Source organism: Triturus cristatus, chromosome 8 (genome assembly GCF_964204655.1).
Source record: "Triturus cristatus chromosome 8, aTriCri1.1, whole genome shotgun sequence".
In the NCBI taxonomy this organism is placed as follows: Eukaryota; Metazoa; Chordata; class Amphibia; order Caudata; family Salamandridae; genus Triturus; species Triturus cristatus.
Window position 1 is genome coordinate 1,652,969,112 of NC_140591.1, and position 19,084 is coordinate 1,652,988,195.

General features: G+C 44.3%; 1 protein-coding gene across 3 annotated transcripts in view; it reads left to right on the plus strand.

Moving 5' to 3' along the window:
- LOC146808495 (transient receptor potential cation channel subfamily M member 2-like) overlaps positions 1-19,084 on the plus strand; it is a 1,799,999-nt gene that overhangs the window by 644,583 nt on the left and 1,136,332 nt on the right. For all 3 annotated transcript variants that reach the window (XM_085623580.1, XM_085623581.1, XM_085623582.1), the window contains one exon: positions 4,622-4,737. In XM_085623580.1, coding sequence (XP_085479706.1) covers positions 4,622-4,737 — 116 coding nt within the window. The remainder of the gene's footprint in view (positions 1-4,621; positions 4,738-19,084) is intronic.

Below are 19,084 nucleotides of genomic sequence, written 5' to 3' on the forward strand. Positions count from 1 at the left end.
AATAAAGGTCCAGTAACTCGAGTTAAGGGGAGAGCTCCAGCACCAAGCGGGTACAGGAGTGGTCTGCAGTTTTATTCACACATCAGAATATTTATACAGTTTTCAGTCAATAGGCAAAAGAAGAAAGGAGAAGTGACAAGAAAAAGGGAAGTGACAAGCAGTAATTTCCAACAGATGTGTCAAGGTAGGGGAGTGTCTTGTGTCTCGTGAGAGGGCATGTGATGTGTGGAAATGTGTTCTCTTTCAGTTGAAGGCCCCTACTCATTCGGGGGTTTATCTCTGGCTTAGAGTCAACCATCTTGTGTAAAACAGGAACTATCTTGCTGGTTCTGGGAATTGGCAGAACCACAGAAATGTGTGTTCACAGTGTACAGCCTTGTGCTTCCTCTATTAGTTGGTGTGGTTTCAGGGCCTAACCTCGTGCTTCCTCTTTCAGTTGGGGGTGGTCACAGGGCAGCTGGTGTGACAGGCTGAGTTACCAACAATGGACAGGATGTGGCTGAGTCTCTGGCACAACTGGGGGAAGGCACACAGGCAGGCTTCTTGGAATTGGCTCGACCACAAGGAGCAGGGGTTTGTGCAAGATTCAATGGGGATGTGAAGGACAGTTTTCAGACAAGTTGCTGAGAGCATGTCACACACAAAATGGGTGTTTGTCTGAGGCAAATGGCTACCAGGCAGAAACAGGTTAATGATGGGGCACAATTGTCAATTTTATTTCCACACAAGCCTGCACTCTACCAACCCATACAAAAGGCTCTACACTAGATTAGATCATCTCCAAAGAAAAAGCTGTTGAAACAATCTCAATCGTTCCTTGCGATTGGTCAGATCCACACATTATTACCTTCCAAATACCGTACATAACAAGCATTTGAAATGCAATCGGTCTTGCCTTTTGGACCTTATATGTATTTAGCTATGCAGCACATTAGCCTGAGTGCTGAAACATCTACTGTTCTTTAACATGGTGGAAAGTAAGCACCAAACTGCGTGACACAGCAGGTGTTGGAACACATGGAGAGAAATATTGCCTTTCAGCAAGAAATGGTATAATCCAAAAGCTCTGTTTTTAATATAAAATCAGGCCTTCGGTGGTCATATCACTGAAAATACAAGATTTGAAAAAAATATTGTTGTCTACGGGTGCTCGTGAAAGACAATTTCTATGGACTGGAATCTAGAGAATGCTAAAGTGATTCTGGTATTTTAGTGACTTCTGCTGGTCGTTTTCTATCAAGAAAGTTAGATAGAGGGCGTTGCCAGAAAAATTTAAAGAAGAAAGTCCCTCAACAGAAAGCAATTCTGGTATTTTACTGACCTCTACTGGTTCTTTTTTATTAAGGCTGATCTCCAGAGCACACAAAATACATACATATTTAAGTATATAGTAATATATAAGTATATACTAAAGTATAAACAAGAGGTCTCGAATGCTCGACCTAAAAAGGGAACCAACTTTACAATCAGTCAAACCAAGACCATGGGTTTGTGACACAAAAGGCCTTAATATAGAGAAACTAGCAGCATACTGCAAGAAATAACTTTAACTTTAACCTCCAAATAACATGGCAGACATTCACGATCTCACAGAACACTACAACACCACAATGACAAAAATAAATGATGACATAGCCCCTTTAAAATGCTAAAGAATACCGGATAAAGATAAAAACCCATGTTTTTAATGGATCGCTCAATGAAGAAAGATGGATACTAAGACTAACAGAACAAAATGGAAGCAACACCCATCCTCCCTCCAACTAAAACTGCTAAGAAAGACCAGAAACACCTACAATAAAAGTATTCTAAAATCAAAAAAAGTCTTCTTTAAAAGGGAACTTGATAATGCAAAAAACAGACCAAGTAAACTTTTCGAATTGTTAAAAGAACAATCTAACAGAATGTCCAAATCCTTTCTAAGAACATCAAAATCAAAAATAAGCTGTGAGAAATGGTCATCCTTCTTTACAGCCAAAGCTAATTCCCTGGAGATCGAGCTCAAGAAAGCTGCTGATAACTCCTCGAACCCAAAGAGCACATTACCTATGCATCCGTCTCAACCCGATCAGTCAACACCCAAAAATAATACTCAGTGGTTAAAGTTCAAGCTATATAATCACGAAGATATTGCTAAAACCCTATTGACCAAAAAAATGAACAACCACTATAAGGATCCTCTCCCCTCAAAATGTTGGTCTACAACCAACCATTTGCTCATCCCCTTGTGGACCAAGATTATTAATGCTTTGCTATTGCAAGGATCCTTAACAGACTGCCTACAATATTGCCAAGTCCTTCCCATCTTACAAACACCCACTAAGAACCCCTTGTACCCAAACAACTTTTGACCAGTAACAAACATTCCCATGCTAGACAAAGTACTGGAAATATGTGTTCAACAACAACTGAGCCAACACATTACTGAATTCAAACTACTGAATAACTGTCAATCGGGGTTCAGACTAGATTACAGTACTGAAACAGCAATTCTACACATAGTGGATGATGCTCTACTTGCTCTAGACCGCAATAAAACCTGTCTCCTAGTTCTGCTTGACCTATCTTCCACATTCAACACTGTAAACCATGTCAAAATACTAGTCCGGCTGGAGGAAAGGTTGGGATTTTTGGGAATAGTCCTAGAATGGTTTAAATTCTTCTTAGAATACAGATCACAAAGATTCATGGTGAATCAAAAACTGTCTTTACCATCCTCAAATCAAATAGAGTACCAAAGGGATCAACATTAACCCCATCACTATTCTATCTATATGTAGAATAACCCTGGGTGTAGTGGGCGTAGTGGGGCTACGCGGAGCATCACGGAGTGGGGGCAAATCTACGCACGCGCATGCGCGGATGCATTTGTGAGGAAGAAGTCGGCGATAGAGAAGGAAGAGGGAGCCCCGGGACGCCGCAGCTCAGTTATTTTAATTACTTTAAGCTTGGTTTTAAAAGTTTTGGAACAGTCACTGCACTTGAAAGAGGGCGGGAGGGAGGCGGGTGGCGGGCAACTCCGCTACGCCATGGGTGTGCGTAGCCTGCCTGCCCTACGCCTACTTCGCAGATCACGAAGTAGGCCAAACTAGGCACACTCCACAGCCGGAGCAGAGCACTGCGCCCAGGATTAATGTAGAACCACTAACCGAAATTGTACAGCAGGCAAAGATGTCCTTTCACATGTATGCAGATGATATCAAGTTTACATCCTTGGAAGGGATCATCATGATGAACCAGGCAAAGAGGACCGTTCAATGGCTAACTGATAATCATCTCAAGCAAAACTCACATATAGCAGAATTCCTTCGGATTCCTCCCCCCCCCCCCCGAAAATCTTAGCGAGGATAAAGTAATGGACTAAGATGGTCACTGAGCTAAACTGTAATCTGAGTCTAGTGGACTCAACCAAGTCTCTAGGAATTACGCTAGATAAGAACCTGAACATGCGAACTCGCATCAACACGATGGCCAAAAATGCATGCTTCCATCTGAGCTATCTAAGAAAACTGAAATCATTTGTTGCAACATCAGACCTGAAAACGGCAGTCCACGCATTAGTCATCTCTAGGATTAAGTACGGATACACAATCTTATCAGGGCTACCCAAGATTTTAACAGCCCAGCTAAAAGCTTTTCTTAATGTAGCTACAAGACTAGACTCATAACAGGCTCTAGAAAATTTGACCACATCACGCCACATCTGAAAGCGCTTAATTGGCTGCCTTACGAAGCAAGAATCCAAATATGTCATGTATCACACACAAAGCAATACACAAGAAAGCTCCACAGAAAATTACGTTATCGGGAGACAGCAGATTCTCTCGGAGCACCGGAGATCTTTTACTGAAACCCACATTTTGCTGTAAGAAGAGAACTTATGAGCACATTCCTCCCATAACTGACAGCAGACTGGATACTTATAGGGTAATATCTAGGTCACGTACTATTATAATACAAGTCGATCTCTAGTAATCATTAGGACATGTATGTTTTGTAAGTTCAAATGTCTTGCACTCAAAAATTCATATATATATATATATATGCTTGGTAATTTTGCTTAAAGGACTTGTTAAACTTGCTGTTGAAAGTTAATGTTATGGAATTGTGAAGTGCTCTGATACCCACATTCGGTCATGATTGCGCTATATAAAACACTGAATAAATAATTAAGATAAATAACATACTCCATGTTTTAATAGGTCTAAGTGCAGTTCAAAAGGGCAACCACTTGTTTTGGAATGAGTTTATGCACAGGACATAAGCATAGGATTACAAAAGTAGCCATGGAGATGGCATATGCCTCACACAACCTACAGGACAATTTTAGTTTAGATTGTTTCTCAGTGTCTGCCAAATTTCATATAAGTAAACATTTTTGTTCACTATTACTCATGATAACAAAAAATATGTTCAGTGCTCCTTATCTGTGTCGAATTCTTTCTGCTGGCCAGGTCTTACTATAAACCTCTCTCTAAGCTCGTCAGACATTTCATGTTGATCAGGCATGTCCTAGATGATCTGTACTTAATGGATATGTGCTACTGTTGCATGTAAATGTTAGCAACCAAACTAGAATGTCACATGCATGTCACCCTGATGGTCACCTGTTTCTTTGCAGTGTCACAAAGTCCAGATCATGTGGGAAATGAGAACCGGGCCTACCAGCTCCAATTGGATGTGTTAAGGAACCATCTGGAAATAGCAAGGAGCAACACCTGCAAACGGAGTGGGAAGGTAAGAGGAACTCAAAGTTTCTAAATTGTCCCTGTGCCCTCTCAGAGTCACAGGTTTCTATGTGGCCTGGCACCTGAGTTGATTAGATAGTGAAACTACTAACCCATAATCCTGGTAACACTGTCATTGATCAGTGTGTTCCACGGGGAATCTCGATCTTTGTTTCATTATCGATCACTATTTATGGGTACGGTATTGTGGAGCATCTACAACTGGTATCTCTGGTCTCTTTGTTCAGTCAGTGAAGGCAAGCTCTGATTATATTGTGCCATCATATAACAGTTAGGGTTTAGTGTATTGATCTCTGTGTGTCTGGTCACTGAAGGCAAGTCTTAGTTATGCTTTTGTGGGCTATCTGCTTCTGTTGAATTTTATCTTTGTGTAGGGTGATCGATTATGGTATTTCTGCTGCTTGTCTCTTATATCTATTCCTTTGGGTACTGGCTGCTAGACCTGATTATGTTATCACGGTGCAATAGCTGTTGCTGGAGACTCTTTTCTTTGTTTTGGGTCACTGAGATCAGGTCTTAGTTAAGTTAACATTGCATGATTATCTACTGCTAGAGTCTCTTATCTGCCTGTTTTCTTCGAGTTCATGTCATATGATGGCATCCATTCTCTTTTAGAGGAGTCATAAATGGTCATAATTGGTCCATTTGTTATTTTATGGTCTATGCAACTAGTATCTCTCCAATTCCATTAGGATCAAAATAGGTAGTCTTGTTTTTTGATCTACAGGCAATATATTGTCCTGGACCTTTGTGCTATGTTTCTGTTAATCTTTACTATTCTCTATATATTTATAATTGAAGGCAACATTGTGTAACCTCTTTAAAGGTAACACATGTTTCTAGTGTTCCCTGATTCTAGGGCTGCACCTAAATGTCCCCCACATCCAGCCGCATCAGAGTCAAAAGGTGTATTCATGTAATGCTTCAACTTTCCCTTGACTAATCTTCCTTCCTGGAAATCCCTAATTACTGAAAAAGTATTGCAGGAAAGATAAGAACATCTTGTTTTCTATGACACTTTCTCGGTGTTGGAGACTCGTGAAGGGCAACAAAAGTCATAGCATGTCTGCCACGTCCAAGTAAAGAGACACAATGGTTCTAGTTTGGACAATTCCACTACGGCTAATCTGCCCCGTCACTTACCCCCTCTCTACCCCACTGTAGGAAGGAACTCCTACACCACCTGGGAACACAAAATACTCTTGAGTGTGATTCATTTATCCAACTGTCATTGTGATTTTTTTGTCTTTTTAAGATTTTGACAATAAACTTGAAAACTTCCTCACCAGGAAACTATCAGGTCCATAATCCATGAACAGATGTACAACTGTCAGTTGGGTACAATCACCCCCTTGCACGCCGGCAAAAGGAGGTTCCCAGTTCACATAAGGGTTATGGACCTGGGACTAGAGCCAACTTCCTCCTTTTCCCCCGCTAATGTTTTAGCAGTTCAATATTTATAGTGGCCAAACCGGGGCCTAAACAAGGTGTATATGTTCTGATGGATACATCTGCCAGTGGATTCCTCACCTTGTGAATATCCCCTGCGCCAGCAACATTCGGAAACTTTTGTAGCAGTCCACGCCGATGGGGTCGAAGACGACGTCACAGAGACACGGCTCCGCTCGCGACTCCGCTGACGTCACCGGCTCCATAAGAAGACCTCGTCGGCGTGATGACGTCAGTTCCCTTTTTTCCGCGCCGACGACGCCAACGGATTTCGGGATTCGTTACTAGTAGCTTTAGCTGTTACTTTGTGTATTTTCTGGAATATATCTGTCTTTCTTCGAAGATGTCGACAAGGAAGTCGAGTTCCAAGCCCTGTCGAGAGTGTGGCAAGCACATGTCTATTACCGACCCACACGAGGACTGTGTTTGGTGCCTTTCATCCGACCACGATGTGGGTGGTTGTTCCAGCTGCCGCAGGATGAGCTTGAAGGCTCTCAAGGAGAGAGAAGCGAAGCTCTTTATCGCTCGGATGAAGAAGAAGGAAAAAAGAGGAAGGTGGAGGTCTGGATCCAGGTCGAGGTCGAGGTCGGCGTCCAAGTCGACTTCGGGGCATGCTTCGAAAAGTAAGAAGCATAAGAAAAAGAGGAGGCATTCTTCACATCATCACTCCGACAAAGGTTCGGCTCCGAAGTCGAAGTCGCCTACTCGATGTCGGAGAGAGTCAGTGTCTCCTTCTCCGGTCCCGGCTTCACCTCCAGCTCCTTCTTCTCCGGTGACTTCGGCGGCTCCGGCTGAATCTCCGGTGCCGGTATCATCCCCGACGCCGGTTCCATCTCCGGCTCCAGCTGATTCTCCGTCTACGTCTGCGGCCCCGGGTGAGGATCTTCAGGCTCCGGGTGAGACTGTGACGCCGCTTGTACCACCGTCGGCGCCGTCAGGCCCGAGTCCGGTGCTGCCTGACCAGTATCCTGCATTCCCTGGTCCAGGTCAGGACCCCTCGCATTATCTTAATGTCATGTACGGGGTGTTTTCAAGGGCCATGTATACCTCTGGTGCACCTGTGGGTCCGATGGGTCCGATGGCTTTCAATTTGGGAGTGCCGTAGGTCTACCCTCAAGCTCCGTTCATGCCATTCTTTCCGGCGACGCCGTCTTGGCAGCTACCGGCGCCAAGAACATCGACGCCGTTGCCCTCTTCACTGGCGCCGACTCGACTTCGTTCGACGCCGGCTGCTCCAGCGGATCCGCGTTTGATGCCGCTGCCGGCGCCGACGGATTCCAACACGGCGCCGCCGACGCCGCTGGTGCGGGTTCGTTCCAGAAGGGAAGCACAGAGAGTGGTGGATGAGAGACGCTTTCTGTTGGAAGAGGCTGAAGAGGGAGAGTTAGTCGAATCTGATGAGGTGTTTGAAGAACTGAAGGAGGCAAGTGGACTGGATTTGTCTCCAGAGTGGGAAATCACTCCACCATTAGATGAGCCCTCTAAAGATGCAGCGCCGTATCATGCGGTCATCAGAAAAGCTGCAGAGTTGTTGGACCTACAGTTACCATCCACGGAGTTCAGGTCTAATATACTTACAGAGGTGCTGCATTCACCTACAGCGGTCTGGAAGCCTTTGTTACCTTTTAATGAGGCTATTATGGAACCTGTGCTGGATGTATGGCGCAAGCCTTTTTCAGCTCCTGCGGTCTCCAGGGCAGTCGCAAGGAGATATAGAGTGGCTCCAGGGGATCCTGAATTTCTAACTTCGCACCCTTCGCCTGAGAGCTTGGTGGTCCAGGCGGCTTGTTCGGGAAGGTCAAAGGGGGCCTTTCCTCAGGTTCCAGGAGACAGAGAGGCCAAAAAGGTGGACCAATCGGCCAAAAAGGTCTTTTCATCAGCCAGCATGGCTCTCAAGTCCACGAATGCGACGTGTTTATTGGGGCGCTATATCCATGCGCTAATGGATTCGGCAAAGAAGATTGCACCAAAGCTGTCGGAGGAGGATAGGGCTGGCTTCAATGAAGTTCTGACTGATGCCCAGGCGGCTGCTCGACAAGTCATTCAGAGTGGACTGGACACGGCAGACTCAGTTGCCAGAGTCATGGGGTCTTCTGTTGCCACCAGGAGGGGTGCATGGCTAAAGTCCTCTGAATTCTCCTCGGATGTGCAGTCGACCTTATTAGACTTGCCTTTTGATGGGTCTGGCTTGTTCGGGAAGAAGGCGGATGCTGCTCTCGAACACTTCAAGGAGAGTAAGGCTACGGCTAGGTCGTTGGGCCTTCAATCCCAGCAGAGAGGTTCTTTTAAAATGTATAGGGGCTTTGGAAAGGCGACTTTTCGTTCCTATAGACCGACCCAGCAGCAACAGCAGCAAGGTTCCTCGTCGAGAGGTTACAGAGGAAGAATTAGGGGTCGCACACATAGCCGTCAGCTCTCCTCCTCCTCTTCCTCCTCCTCTGCCCCTCCCACCACTGCAAAGCAGCCCTAGATTCGACATTCCTGATCATGCTGGTCCTGTGGGGGGTCGGCTTACCCATTTTCTACAAGATTGGGAATCTGTAACTACAGATCTTTGGGTTCTAGATCTTGTAGAAAATGGGTACGCCCTTCCCTTTCGGGAATTCCCTCCAAATTACCCTCCTTGCCAAGGGGCTTGCTCGGAGGACCACCATCTTCTCCTGCAGGAGGAAGTCCTGAAGTTGTTTCAGAAAGGTGCGATAGAGGTGGTTCCAGAGCAGGAAAGGGGTCAGGGATGCTACTCCCGGTATTTCCTGATTCCGAAAAAGGACGGCAGGTTGCGTCCGATATTGGACCTCAGAATTCTGAACTTTTACCTGAAACAGGAGAAGTTCAAGATGCTCACCCTTGCGCAGGTTCTTCAGGCGCTGAATCAGGAGGACTGGATGGTGTCGCTCGACTTGCAGGATGCGTATTTTCACATCCCCATCCTGAAGTCGCACAGAAAGTATCTCCGCTTCACGGTAGGGTCGCAACATTATCAGTTTGCGGTCCTACCGTTTGGTCTTACTTCAGCACCTCGAGTCTTCACGAAGTGGATGGCAGTGGTGGCAGCCCATCTCAGAAGGACGGGGATTTCAGTTTTCCCTTATTTGGACGACTGGCTGATAAAGGCGGAGTCGCCAGAGAAGGTGCTGCGTCATCTGCAGGATACAACTCGGCTGTTTTTCGATAAACGTACCCAAATCTCACATGGTGCCTTCTCAGCGCAACCTGTTCATAGGTGCGGTACTGGACACTACTGTGTGTCGAGCATTCCCTCCTCTTCAAAGGATTCTCGATATACAGGAAATTATTCCTTTATTTTATTTTTTTCCTTTATTTTACAGCGGAGTGGTCGTTCCAGTTCTGAAGGTCCTTCGCCTGCTCGGTCTGTTCGCTTCCTGCATCCTGTTGGTCAACCATGCACGCTGGCGCATGAGGGCGCTCCAGTGGTGCCTCCGCAAGCAGTGGTATCAGCACAAAGGGGATCTCAGGGAGTCTTTGAGTCTTTGAGGATCTCCAGAGAAGCTGCAGCGGATCTATCTTGGTGGAGCGTGGAGGGCAATCTGTCCCAAGGAAAGCCCTTCCATCTACCTCCATCGGTGACAACTGTGATAACGGATGCCTCCACCTTAGGGTGGGGTGCTCATCTGGGGGATCTGGAGATCAAGGGTCTTTGGTCTCCAGAAGAAAGGTTGCTTCACATCAACCTTCTGGAATTGCGGGTGATACGTTTGGCACTCAAGGCCTTCCTCCCTTCCCTTCGCGGTCAGTCTGTTCAAGTCCTGACGGACAATACGACCGCGATTTGGTATATAAACAAACAGGGAGGAGTGGGGTCTCTTTGTCTCTGCAGAGAGGCCCTGCGTCTATGGTCCTGGGCTCAGGTCCATCAGATTTGTCTAATGGCAAATCATCTGGCCGGGGTTCTGAACGGTCGTGTAGACAGTCTCAGCCGGCAGTTCTCCGCCGGCCACGAGTGGAGGCTTCATCCAGAGGTAGTTCGTCACGTCTTTCAGACGTGGGGGACTCCTCGGGTGGACCTATTCGCCACTCAAGAGAATGCTCACTGCCTGTCTTTCTGCAGTCTCCAGTATCAGTGGCAGGGAGCGTTGGGGGACGCGTTTCAGTTGAGTTGGGGTTCACGACTCCTTTACGCGTTTCCTCCCATACCCTTGATTCCTCGGGTTCTGAGGAAGATTCGCCAAGACCGGGCCCAAGTTATATTGGTCGCCCCGGATTGGCCAAGAAGGGTGTGGTACACAGATCTTCTCCACCTCTCCTCGTGCCCTCCGCTCCATCTCCCACTGAGGGCAGACCTCCTCTCGCAGTCGGAGGGGCAGGTTCTACACCCCCACCTCCAGAGCTTACACCTTCATGCCTGGAGATTGAACGGGGCAACCTGAATTCTTTCTCTCTCCCACCAGATGTGGTGGATGTTATTTTATCGGCCAGGCGACACTCCACCAAATCTATATACTCATATAGGTGGTCTAAATTTGTGCTTTGGTGCGGAGAGAGGTCCATTGATCCCTTGAAGGCTCATCTGTCTAACATTCTACAGTTTGCCCTTTCTCTGGCTCAGCAAGGCTTTGCTGTGGCTACTGTGAAAGGATATTTATCGGCTTTGTCGGCTTTCCTTTGTTTGCCGGATCAGCCGTCATTATTCAAATCACCTATTGTTCTTCGTTTTATAAAGGGCCTTACAAACAAGTTTCCTCCGTCTCCTTTTATTATGCCTCAATGGGACTTAAACCTTGTATTAACTTATCTTATGGGTTCTCCCTTCGAGCACTTACACAAGTGTCCTTTGAGGCTGCTGTCCTTTAAGACGGTATTCCTCATTGCAATCACCTCGGCAAGGAGGGTAAGTGAGCTTCAAGCTCTAAGTTCAAAACCCCCATTCTTGACTGTGCATGCTTAACGAATGGTACTTAGGACCAGGGCTGCGTTTTTGCCTAAGGTGGTAACTCCCTTCCATCTGGGGCAGTCCATTACACTTCCTTCTTTCTATCCTCCCCCTCACCCTTGCAAGGAGGAGGAGAGACTTCACCGCTTGGACCCTAAGAGGGCGGTGAGCTTTTACCTGGACAGGACAAAGGACATCAGAGTTGATGACCAGCTCTTCGTGGGCTTTGCTGGCTGCAGGAAAGGTCGAGCGGTGCACAAGCGCACCCTTTCCAGGTGGATTGTCTTGTGCATCAAGATTTGCTACTCCCTGGCTGGTAAGGAACCACCGGTTCAACAAATCTCTAGTCAGCATTCACATGTGTTCAGATATTCAGATATTTTTAGTCAAAGTCATGAGGAAGGTATTTTTAGAACTCTAGAGCTTGATACTGGAGTGTATATGTAAAGGGAAATTAAGCAGGTATATACATTTTCACATTAAAGCCTCTAGTGAAAATATCATCCAGGATGTGTTGGGTTTTGTGGCATCTGCTATAATTGAACAAATGAACAAGCAGCCCCAAGAAGGAGCAGGGGTTGTCTACCACCAAAATACTGGTACTAAAAGGAAAAAAAGCATTACGGCAGATGGGTCCCCGGCATCACATTAGAAAAGAAAGTGTTGGAGAATTCAAATATTTTTTTATTTTCTGTGTTTGGCAATGTGATACAAATCAACCATGCCAGATAGATTTTATTTGATTATCTTGACATTTTTCAACCAATTGACAGATTTTTTAGATTCAGGATTTCTTAAGAAAACATAAATAGGACAAGAAATACGTTTAAGGTGTTTTTTCAATTGACATGATTCCTATCAAGATTAGGATAGAAAGACTTCTTACTCTTCTCTTCAACACATATCAATACTTTATGAAAAGACCTCACGGGGCAGCTCTGTTTTTAAAAACAGACAAGGTTACTATGGTTGACAGTATTGTAGCATTTCCCCACACACACCTTCTATTTAAAACAAACTGTACTCTCTTATTTAAAAAAAGGCTCAAAAAGAGATATACTACAATACAAAACTGCGCTAGAATAAACTCTGTCAAAATGTGGCAAACATTCTATGTATTTTAGTAGTAGGCTGTCAGACAGTTTGTCATTTAGTAACTCTTTAAAGCCGCATTCAAATGATCTCATATTTTGTAATATGCGAAAGAAAAGACATGCAACAACAAATGCAACTAAGCAGCTTACACATTTTATTAACAGTGTAAAGCAATGTAAGCTGAATATATGTGTAACACTGTACCTGTAAAAAAAAAAATTGGGCATTCAAATCTTTATTCACATTGTATATGATCTATTACCTGTAAGTAGGATTGTGTTTATTTTATAAATAAATATGCAGTAATTAAGATAAAACACCTGTATAATTCATTCCAACACCCCTCCTCCCAGCGACTAGAACAATGTAAATTGCATGCAGTGGGATTTCAGAGAAAGAAAGGAAAAAACTGTTTAACACTGCATTGGTATTCAAGCCCACGAGAAATCATCTAATTAAACAATCATTAGCCTTTGACAACATTGTGGGGCCAATTCCGATTCCGGTCGGAAGTCGGAGCCCTTCCGACCGATTCGTATCATGTCAATCGGGTTCCTTTCCGACCGAGCCATTCCGATGGGCTCGGTCGGAAAGGAATCCGACACGGATTTCTGGATTGCGGACGACAGGCTCCGAGAGCCCGTCCGCCATCCGGAAATCTCCCAGTACTCCCCCGGCTGCCTCTTTGCGACCGAGGGAGTACGATGGCAGTTTTTCACTGCCTTTTCGTGCCGGTTTTTCCGGCACGAAAAGGCAGTCGGAAACTGTCTTTGGGGGCCCCCAGTATGGCCTCCATGGGTGCCAAGCTGCCGAATAGCAGCCTGGGGTCACCTATGGTGCCCCTCTGTGGATGTATCTCACTAAAAGTGATGAAATGCTACTGTCCTAAAAGACAAAGTCAGTGTGTGTAAACAAGGGAGGAAAAAGAAATCTTTTCTTTTAAAGACGAGAACCCTCACTCACCCGAGGGTGACCTGCTTCATCATTGGGTCCCCTCTTGCACACTGCAACCGCAAGGTATACAGTGTGGGCTACAACTCTCAAAAAAGAATAAGAGTGGAGCGTGAGGTGTTTTAATGAGGATACCAAAGTTGGCAGGGGGAGTAAGGGGCAGAGTGTGAATTTAAACAAAATGTGAGTAAATAAAACTAGCTACAGGGTAACAAAATTTAATTTAATGATAGTTCCCATCAGCTAGAGTTAAAATGAGGTGATTTAGGATTGAAATAATATCCTAGTTATTGGTGGTCGACATGTTTCTGCCAGGTGACTACTTGTTCGCGGCATTCATCAGGACCTCTCAATATTATCACTCTGCTCGTAAAACAAAAATTAATAAATTACAGACCATACTCATTGGTAAGGTGTTTATGACAACAGAACCAGCTGCAGTCCGGTCCAGTGTCTCTGAGGAAAGATAGTTAATAAAATCAGTATCAATTCCAAAACAACAAAGTCAACCTCCACACACCAAAATAAACACCACACACGTGACATGTGTTGCACACGTGGTTAAAAATGGGAAACAAACACCATTCAGGTAAGTCGATATAGTGTGTGAACTCACCTATGGGTAATGTTAATTTACCTCTACCTTTCGAAGAATGATGCTACAAAGCACAGATTACTAGAAAGATAATAGATAAAAGACCGGTTCAGTATGGTTCTCCCATGTTGCACAAAAATGGACATATATACTGATAGATTAGTTTTGCTGTCATTGGATATCGTTATGACAAGCACAATCTGTTAATTACTCGATACACAATATTCAGGGCAATAATGAAAGGTGATAACTTTATAACCCACATGTCCCAAAGACGAGTAACTCACAGTCACTACATAGTAACGTGTAGCTGTAAAGGTGTATAGCGTGTGTTAAATGCTATCAGCAATGTAGAGACATTTAATATTTTTTGCACATAGCTGGACCAATGTATTCATAGTCTAGTGCTCATGAAAATGAATTGTACTGCAACGAGCAAAAACTGTTAAACTCGTCAGTATGCAATATTTAACCTGGTAACCCAAGCATCCCAAAAAACGAGTTGGTCAATATCGCTACAAGCGGGCATCTAGCTCTAAAGATTATATGGCATGTGTTCGCTGATATTGGCTTAATCAGTCTAAAAAACTGAACATATAGGGTCTATAATCACTCTATCTAGACAGCGCACAAGCCATCGACGGCTACCCACACTCGCAACCTCCAGTACCTTGAGTTAATCTGTGTCTTCCTATTCAGAGCACCAACCGAAGGGGGAGAGACGGCGCGTCTCGAAATGTTTATAAATCCACCCATGCATCTTCATGAATGCGTCTACCCGGAAGTAAAACAGTTAGCGTCCGGGTTGCAAGGGATCAAGGGAAATGTAGTTTTAGTCATGGAGAAAGCAGTGGATTACGCTATACATGGTCGGAAGACAACAGTGTAAGCCGTCTCCTGAACTCAGAAAACACAAAAACCAAACCAGCCACACTAAAGATGAATAATGTGCCCACGGTGTAGTGAAATGATCAATTTGTGAATCGGAGCTCGGCACAAAAACGGGGCCATGCCACCACGAATTGTAAGGGATCAAGGGAAATGTAGTTTAGTCATGGGGAAAGCAGTGGATTACGCTATACAAGGTCGGAAGACAACAGTGTCAGCAGTCTCCTGAGCTCAGAAAACACAGAAACCAAACCGGCCGCACTAAAGATGAATAATGTGCCCACGGTGTAGTGAGATGATCAATCTGTGATTGGGAGCTCGGCACAAAAACGGGGCCATGCCACCACGACGTAACACATCTAAATAAAGTGGCTTAACGGATGAAAATAATACGTACATATAGTTCCATGTGTAAAGCAAGGTACCAAATCACAATTACACATTATTTGCAAATGGGTACGTAATGCACATTAAAGACGGTGTATCCAATGAGGTAGAAAAACGGACCAGCATGTGTAGGGAATGTGGAGGTGAATCTGAATGTATTATAGTATACATAAAGACTATAGGCAAGACTCACAACATTAAACTGGCATTTATTCCATTGGAAATCAGTCATAATGATATCCACCATCTATGATTAGTATCATTACTCCCATATATATGTTGTTAATCATCCAAGGATATATTGAGACACTGTGGGGGACATGGGAGAGTTAAACAGAGCCCCAGGGAATGTCCTCATTAAGACCTTTCAAATGGCTTTTAATACGGAACACCCAACGTTGTTCCCGGCGAAATAGAACATGTTCCAAAGGTCCCATATTCACATCATAATGAGGTTTATCAATAATGACCCATTGAAGGTCATTTTCCGTGTGACCCTTTTCAAGGTAATGTCTTGTCATACGTGTATTCGATTTCTTGCACCGAAAGGTGCTGCGATGCTCAGTGATTCTTTGACGTATTTTGCGACAAGTCATGCCAATATAGATTAGTGAGCAAGGGCACTTGATCATATATATCACCCCACTGGTGTTACAGTTTGTGTGGTTATTCAATTTCCATGGTCTTCCCGGTAGAATATCTAGCTCCGTTACATGACTTGTAAAGGGACAGCATGAACAAGATCCACATGGAAAGTGACCGATCACAGGATTAGTATTCCACAGTGTTGATTGGCTGTTATGATGTACAACAGTTCTTGGTCGTGTATGTACCATGAGATCCTGTAAATTGCTGCTCCGTTTCAATGCAAATAGGGGCGAGTCCATTGTCAGCTTGCCTGTGTTAAGTATGTGCCAATTCTTATTGATGGCCCTTTTTACATTTGTAGTCAAGTTACTAAAAGTAGTCACACACACCAATCTATCTGATTTTGGTTTGGTATACGTTTCCAGAAGTGCCCCCCTGTCGTTGTTACGAGCTCTTTTGGCCGCACTTTTTATCAGTTGTGTTGGATAATGTCTGGCAGATAGCTCCTCAGTCAACTTCTTGGCATGTTTATGATACTGGACCAGTTCAGAACAATTTCTCCTTAGTCTGAGAAATTGACCGACTGGAAGAATGGTTAGTAATGCCCTTGGATGAAAGCTATGAAAACTCAGCAAGGAATTACGGGCCATCGGTTTCTGGTATAGCTCAGTGTGGATCCTCCCATCTTTAGGATACAGTCTGAGGTCCAGGAAAGGAATAGAGAAGTTGTTATTCTCACCAGTAAACCTCAGATTCGTATCCCGTGTGTTAAGCCATATAGAGAAGTCTTCAAGAGACACCTGGTCACCTTCCCAGATGACCAGGATATCATCTATATAGCGTTTCCATAGTTTGAGTTGACAATGGAAAGGGTTATGTAGAGGATAGATGTGTTGTGTCTCAAAGCCATGCATGTAGAGGTTGGCCATGCTGGGTGCACAGGTACTACTCCCCATGGAAGTATCAGTGGTTTGCCAATACAGTTGTCCTTCAAAGCTGAAAAAGTTTTCTTTAAGTGCTAGTGTAGCACATTGCATGACAAAGTCATTGGGAGTTTGGTCATCACGTGGATTTCTATCTAATAGATCCCGTATTGTCTCCAGGGTGGCATCTTGCGGTATATTTGTATACAATGCTTCCACATCGTATGTAGCCATCAGTTGACAGTTGGGATCAAAAGAAAAGGATTCAAGACACTGCAACACATGTTTAGTATCCTGTAGATACGATGGCATTAAGGATACAAATGGTCGGAGAAAGTGATCCACGAATTTCGATAAAGGCTCTAAAAGGGACCCGATACCAGATACTATCGGCCTACCCGGTGGAGGTCGCTGATTCTTGTGGATTTTTGGGAGGACATAAAAGGCTGGTATTTTGGGATTTTTTTGGATCAGGAAGTCAGCCTCATTCTTAGTTATCCAGCCAGCCTCTTTCCCTTCCTCTACCAATGACTTGATTTTCAGCTGTAATCGTCTGGTAGGATCTAATGCAATGCGTGTATAGAAAGTGGTGTTCTCTAACTGTCTATGGCATTCTTGTCGATAAACCTCTGTGTCCAAAATTACCGTTGCTCCCCCCTTATCAGCTGGTTTAATCGTGATCAGGGGATCGTTACCCAAATTAGAGACACATTGTCTCTCTGAGTTGGACAGATTGCAAAATACTTTTTTTGTATAGCTAAGGCCCAATTCATAGTCCTTCAGAACCGCCTTTTCAAACGTAAGAACTTCAGGAGGGACCTGTTGTGATGTTGGCAAAAAAGTAGACTTATTGCGGAGACCTGTATTTGAGCCCTCATCGAGTGTTTCTGTCTCTACATCACTAAAGAAAAAGCACAGACGTATTTTACGAAAAAATTCCACCAATTCTTTATGGGTCATAAAATCGTCGCCAAGTTTTGTAGGTACAAAACCTAGACCTTTGGACAGAACACAAATCTCTAATTGTGTGAGTGATTTACTGCTCAAATTAACAATTACGTTGTTGGCTCGCTCGTGGAGGCTGCCATGCTCCTCGTGATTCTCTGTTCCAACGCAGGATCCCAATTGACTCTGGGGGTCTCCGATGTCTGACCTCTGTTGCCTCTCCTGCGTCCTCTCCGTCCTCTGCCCTGTCCCAAAAAAGGTTGGTAGGACGGGCCACCGTAGGGTGGACCGGGGTGAAAAAGGGGGGGTGGAAAAGACCATGGTTGTGGTGGCCACCAAGGTGTTTGTTGGTTCTGAGGGAAGGAATAGCCTCTGCCTCTGCCCCTGCCTCGCCTTTGTTGACGAAAAAGAGATTGGTCCGTATCCGAGTCCGTGGAATCACTCCACTCATCAGAGTTGGAGGTCCACTCATCCGTATCTCTGCGCCAACCTCGTGTACCTTTCTTATTACCCTTTTTGTTAAGACTGGCCTGATAACCATCAGCAATGTAAGGATATACCTTTTCAAGAGAGAATCTATCAAGATCTTTCTTGAGTTTGTCAATTTTGTACTTGACCAGGTCGTCTTTGATCTCGTTCAGATTTTTTGTAATCTCATCAAGCTTCTTTTTGTATATTGAGATCTGTATGCCTGATTTAAGCTGTGCTTCCAGAGATTGAATTTCGATGACTAGTAGGTCAGCTGTTTCTTTTGCTGTCGTGATTATTAAGACAAGCCAATCCCTGGTACAGCGCCAGGCTATTTTCGACCAGTTAGTAACAAAGACTTTGTTATCTAGAAATAGTCTAGGGGTATTAGATACAATGAGGCCAGGAGGAGCTATATTCCCTCTAAGATATTCAGTGAGAATGGCGGCATGTAAAATGGTACGTACTTGTTGTTTTTTGATGTTACTAAGTTTCGTCCATTCTTCTGCATTAGATAAGGTCTGTGAAATATGAGTATCTAAGATGCTAGGTGTATCTAGTATTGCCTGTACTGTATCCTCATCAAAAGCCAAACCTGTGTATTCAGTCATGTCCACACAGGGGTTAATGCTAGAATAACATCAAATAGTCAGATAAAGTTATGTGTCCACTGCAACGGAACAACCAATCAAACCAATCTAAAAACCTAAAAAAACACAGAAACCCACAGCAATTGCTGTACTAAATATGTATCACACTAAAGGGTTCGCACGGTGGAGTAAAATAAAGCATCAAGCCTCACTAACTCCAAATGAATGTATCTCACTAAAAGTGATGAAATGCTACTGTCCTAAAAGACAAAGTCAGTGTGTGTAAACAAGGGAGGAAAAAGAAATCTTTTCTTTTAAAGACGAGAACCCTCACTCACCCGAGGGTGACATGCTTCATCATTGGGTCCCCTCTTGCACACTGCAACCGCAAGGTATACAGTGTGGGCTACAACTCTCAAAAAAGAATAAGAGAGGAGCGTGAGGTGTTTTAATGAGGATACCAAAGTTGGCAGGGGGAGTAAGGGGCAGAGTGTGAATTTAAACAAAATGTGAGTAAATAAAACTAGCTACAGGGTAACAAAATTTAATTTAATGATAGTTCCCAT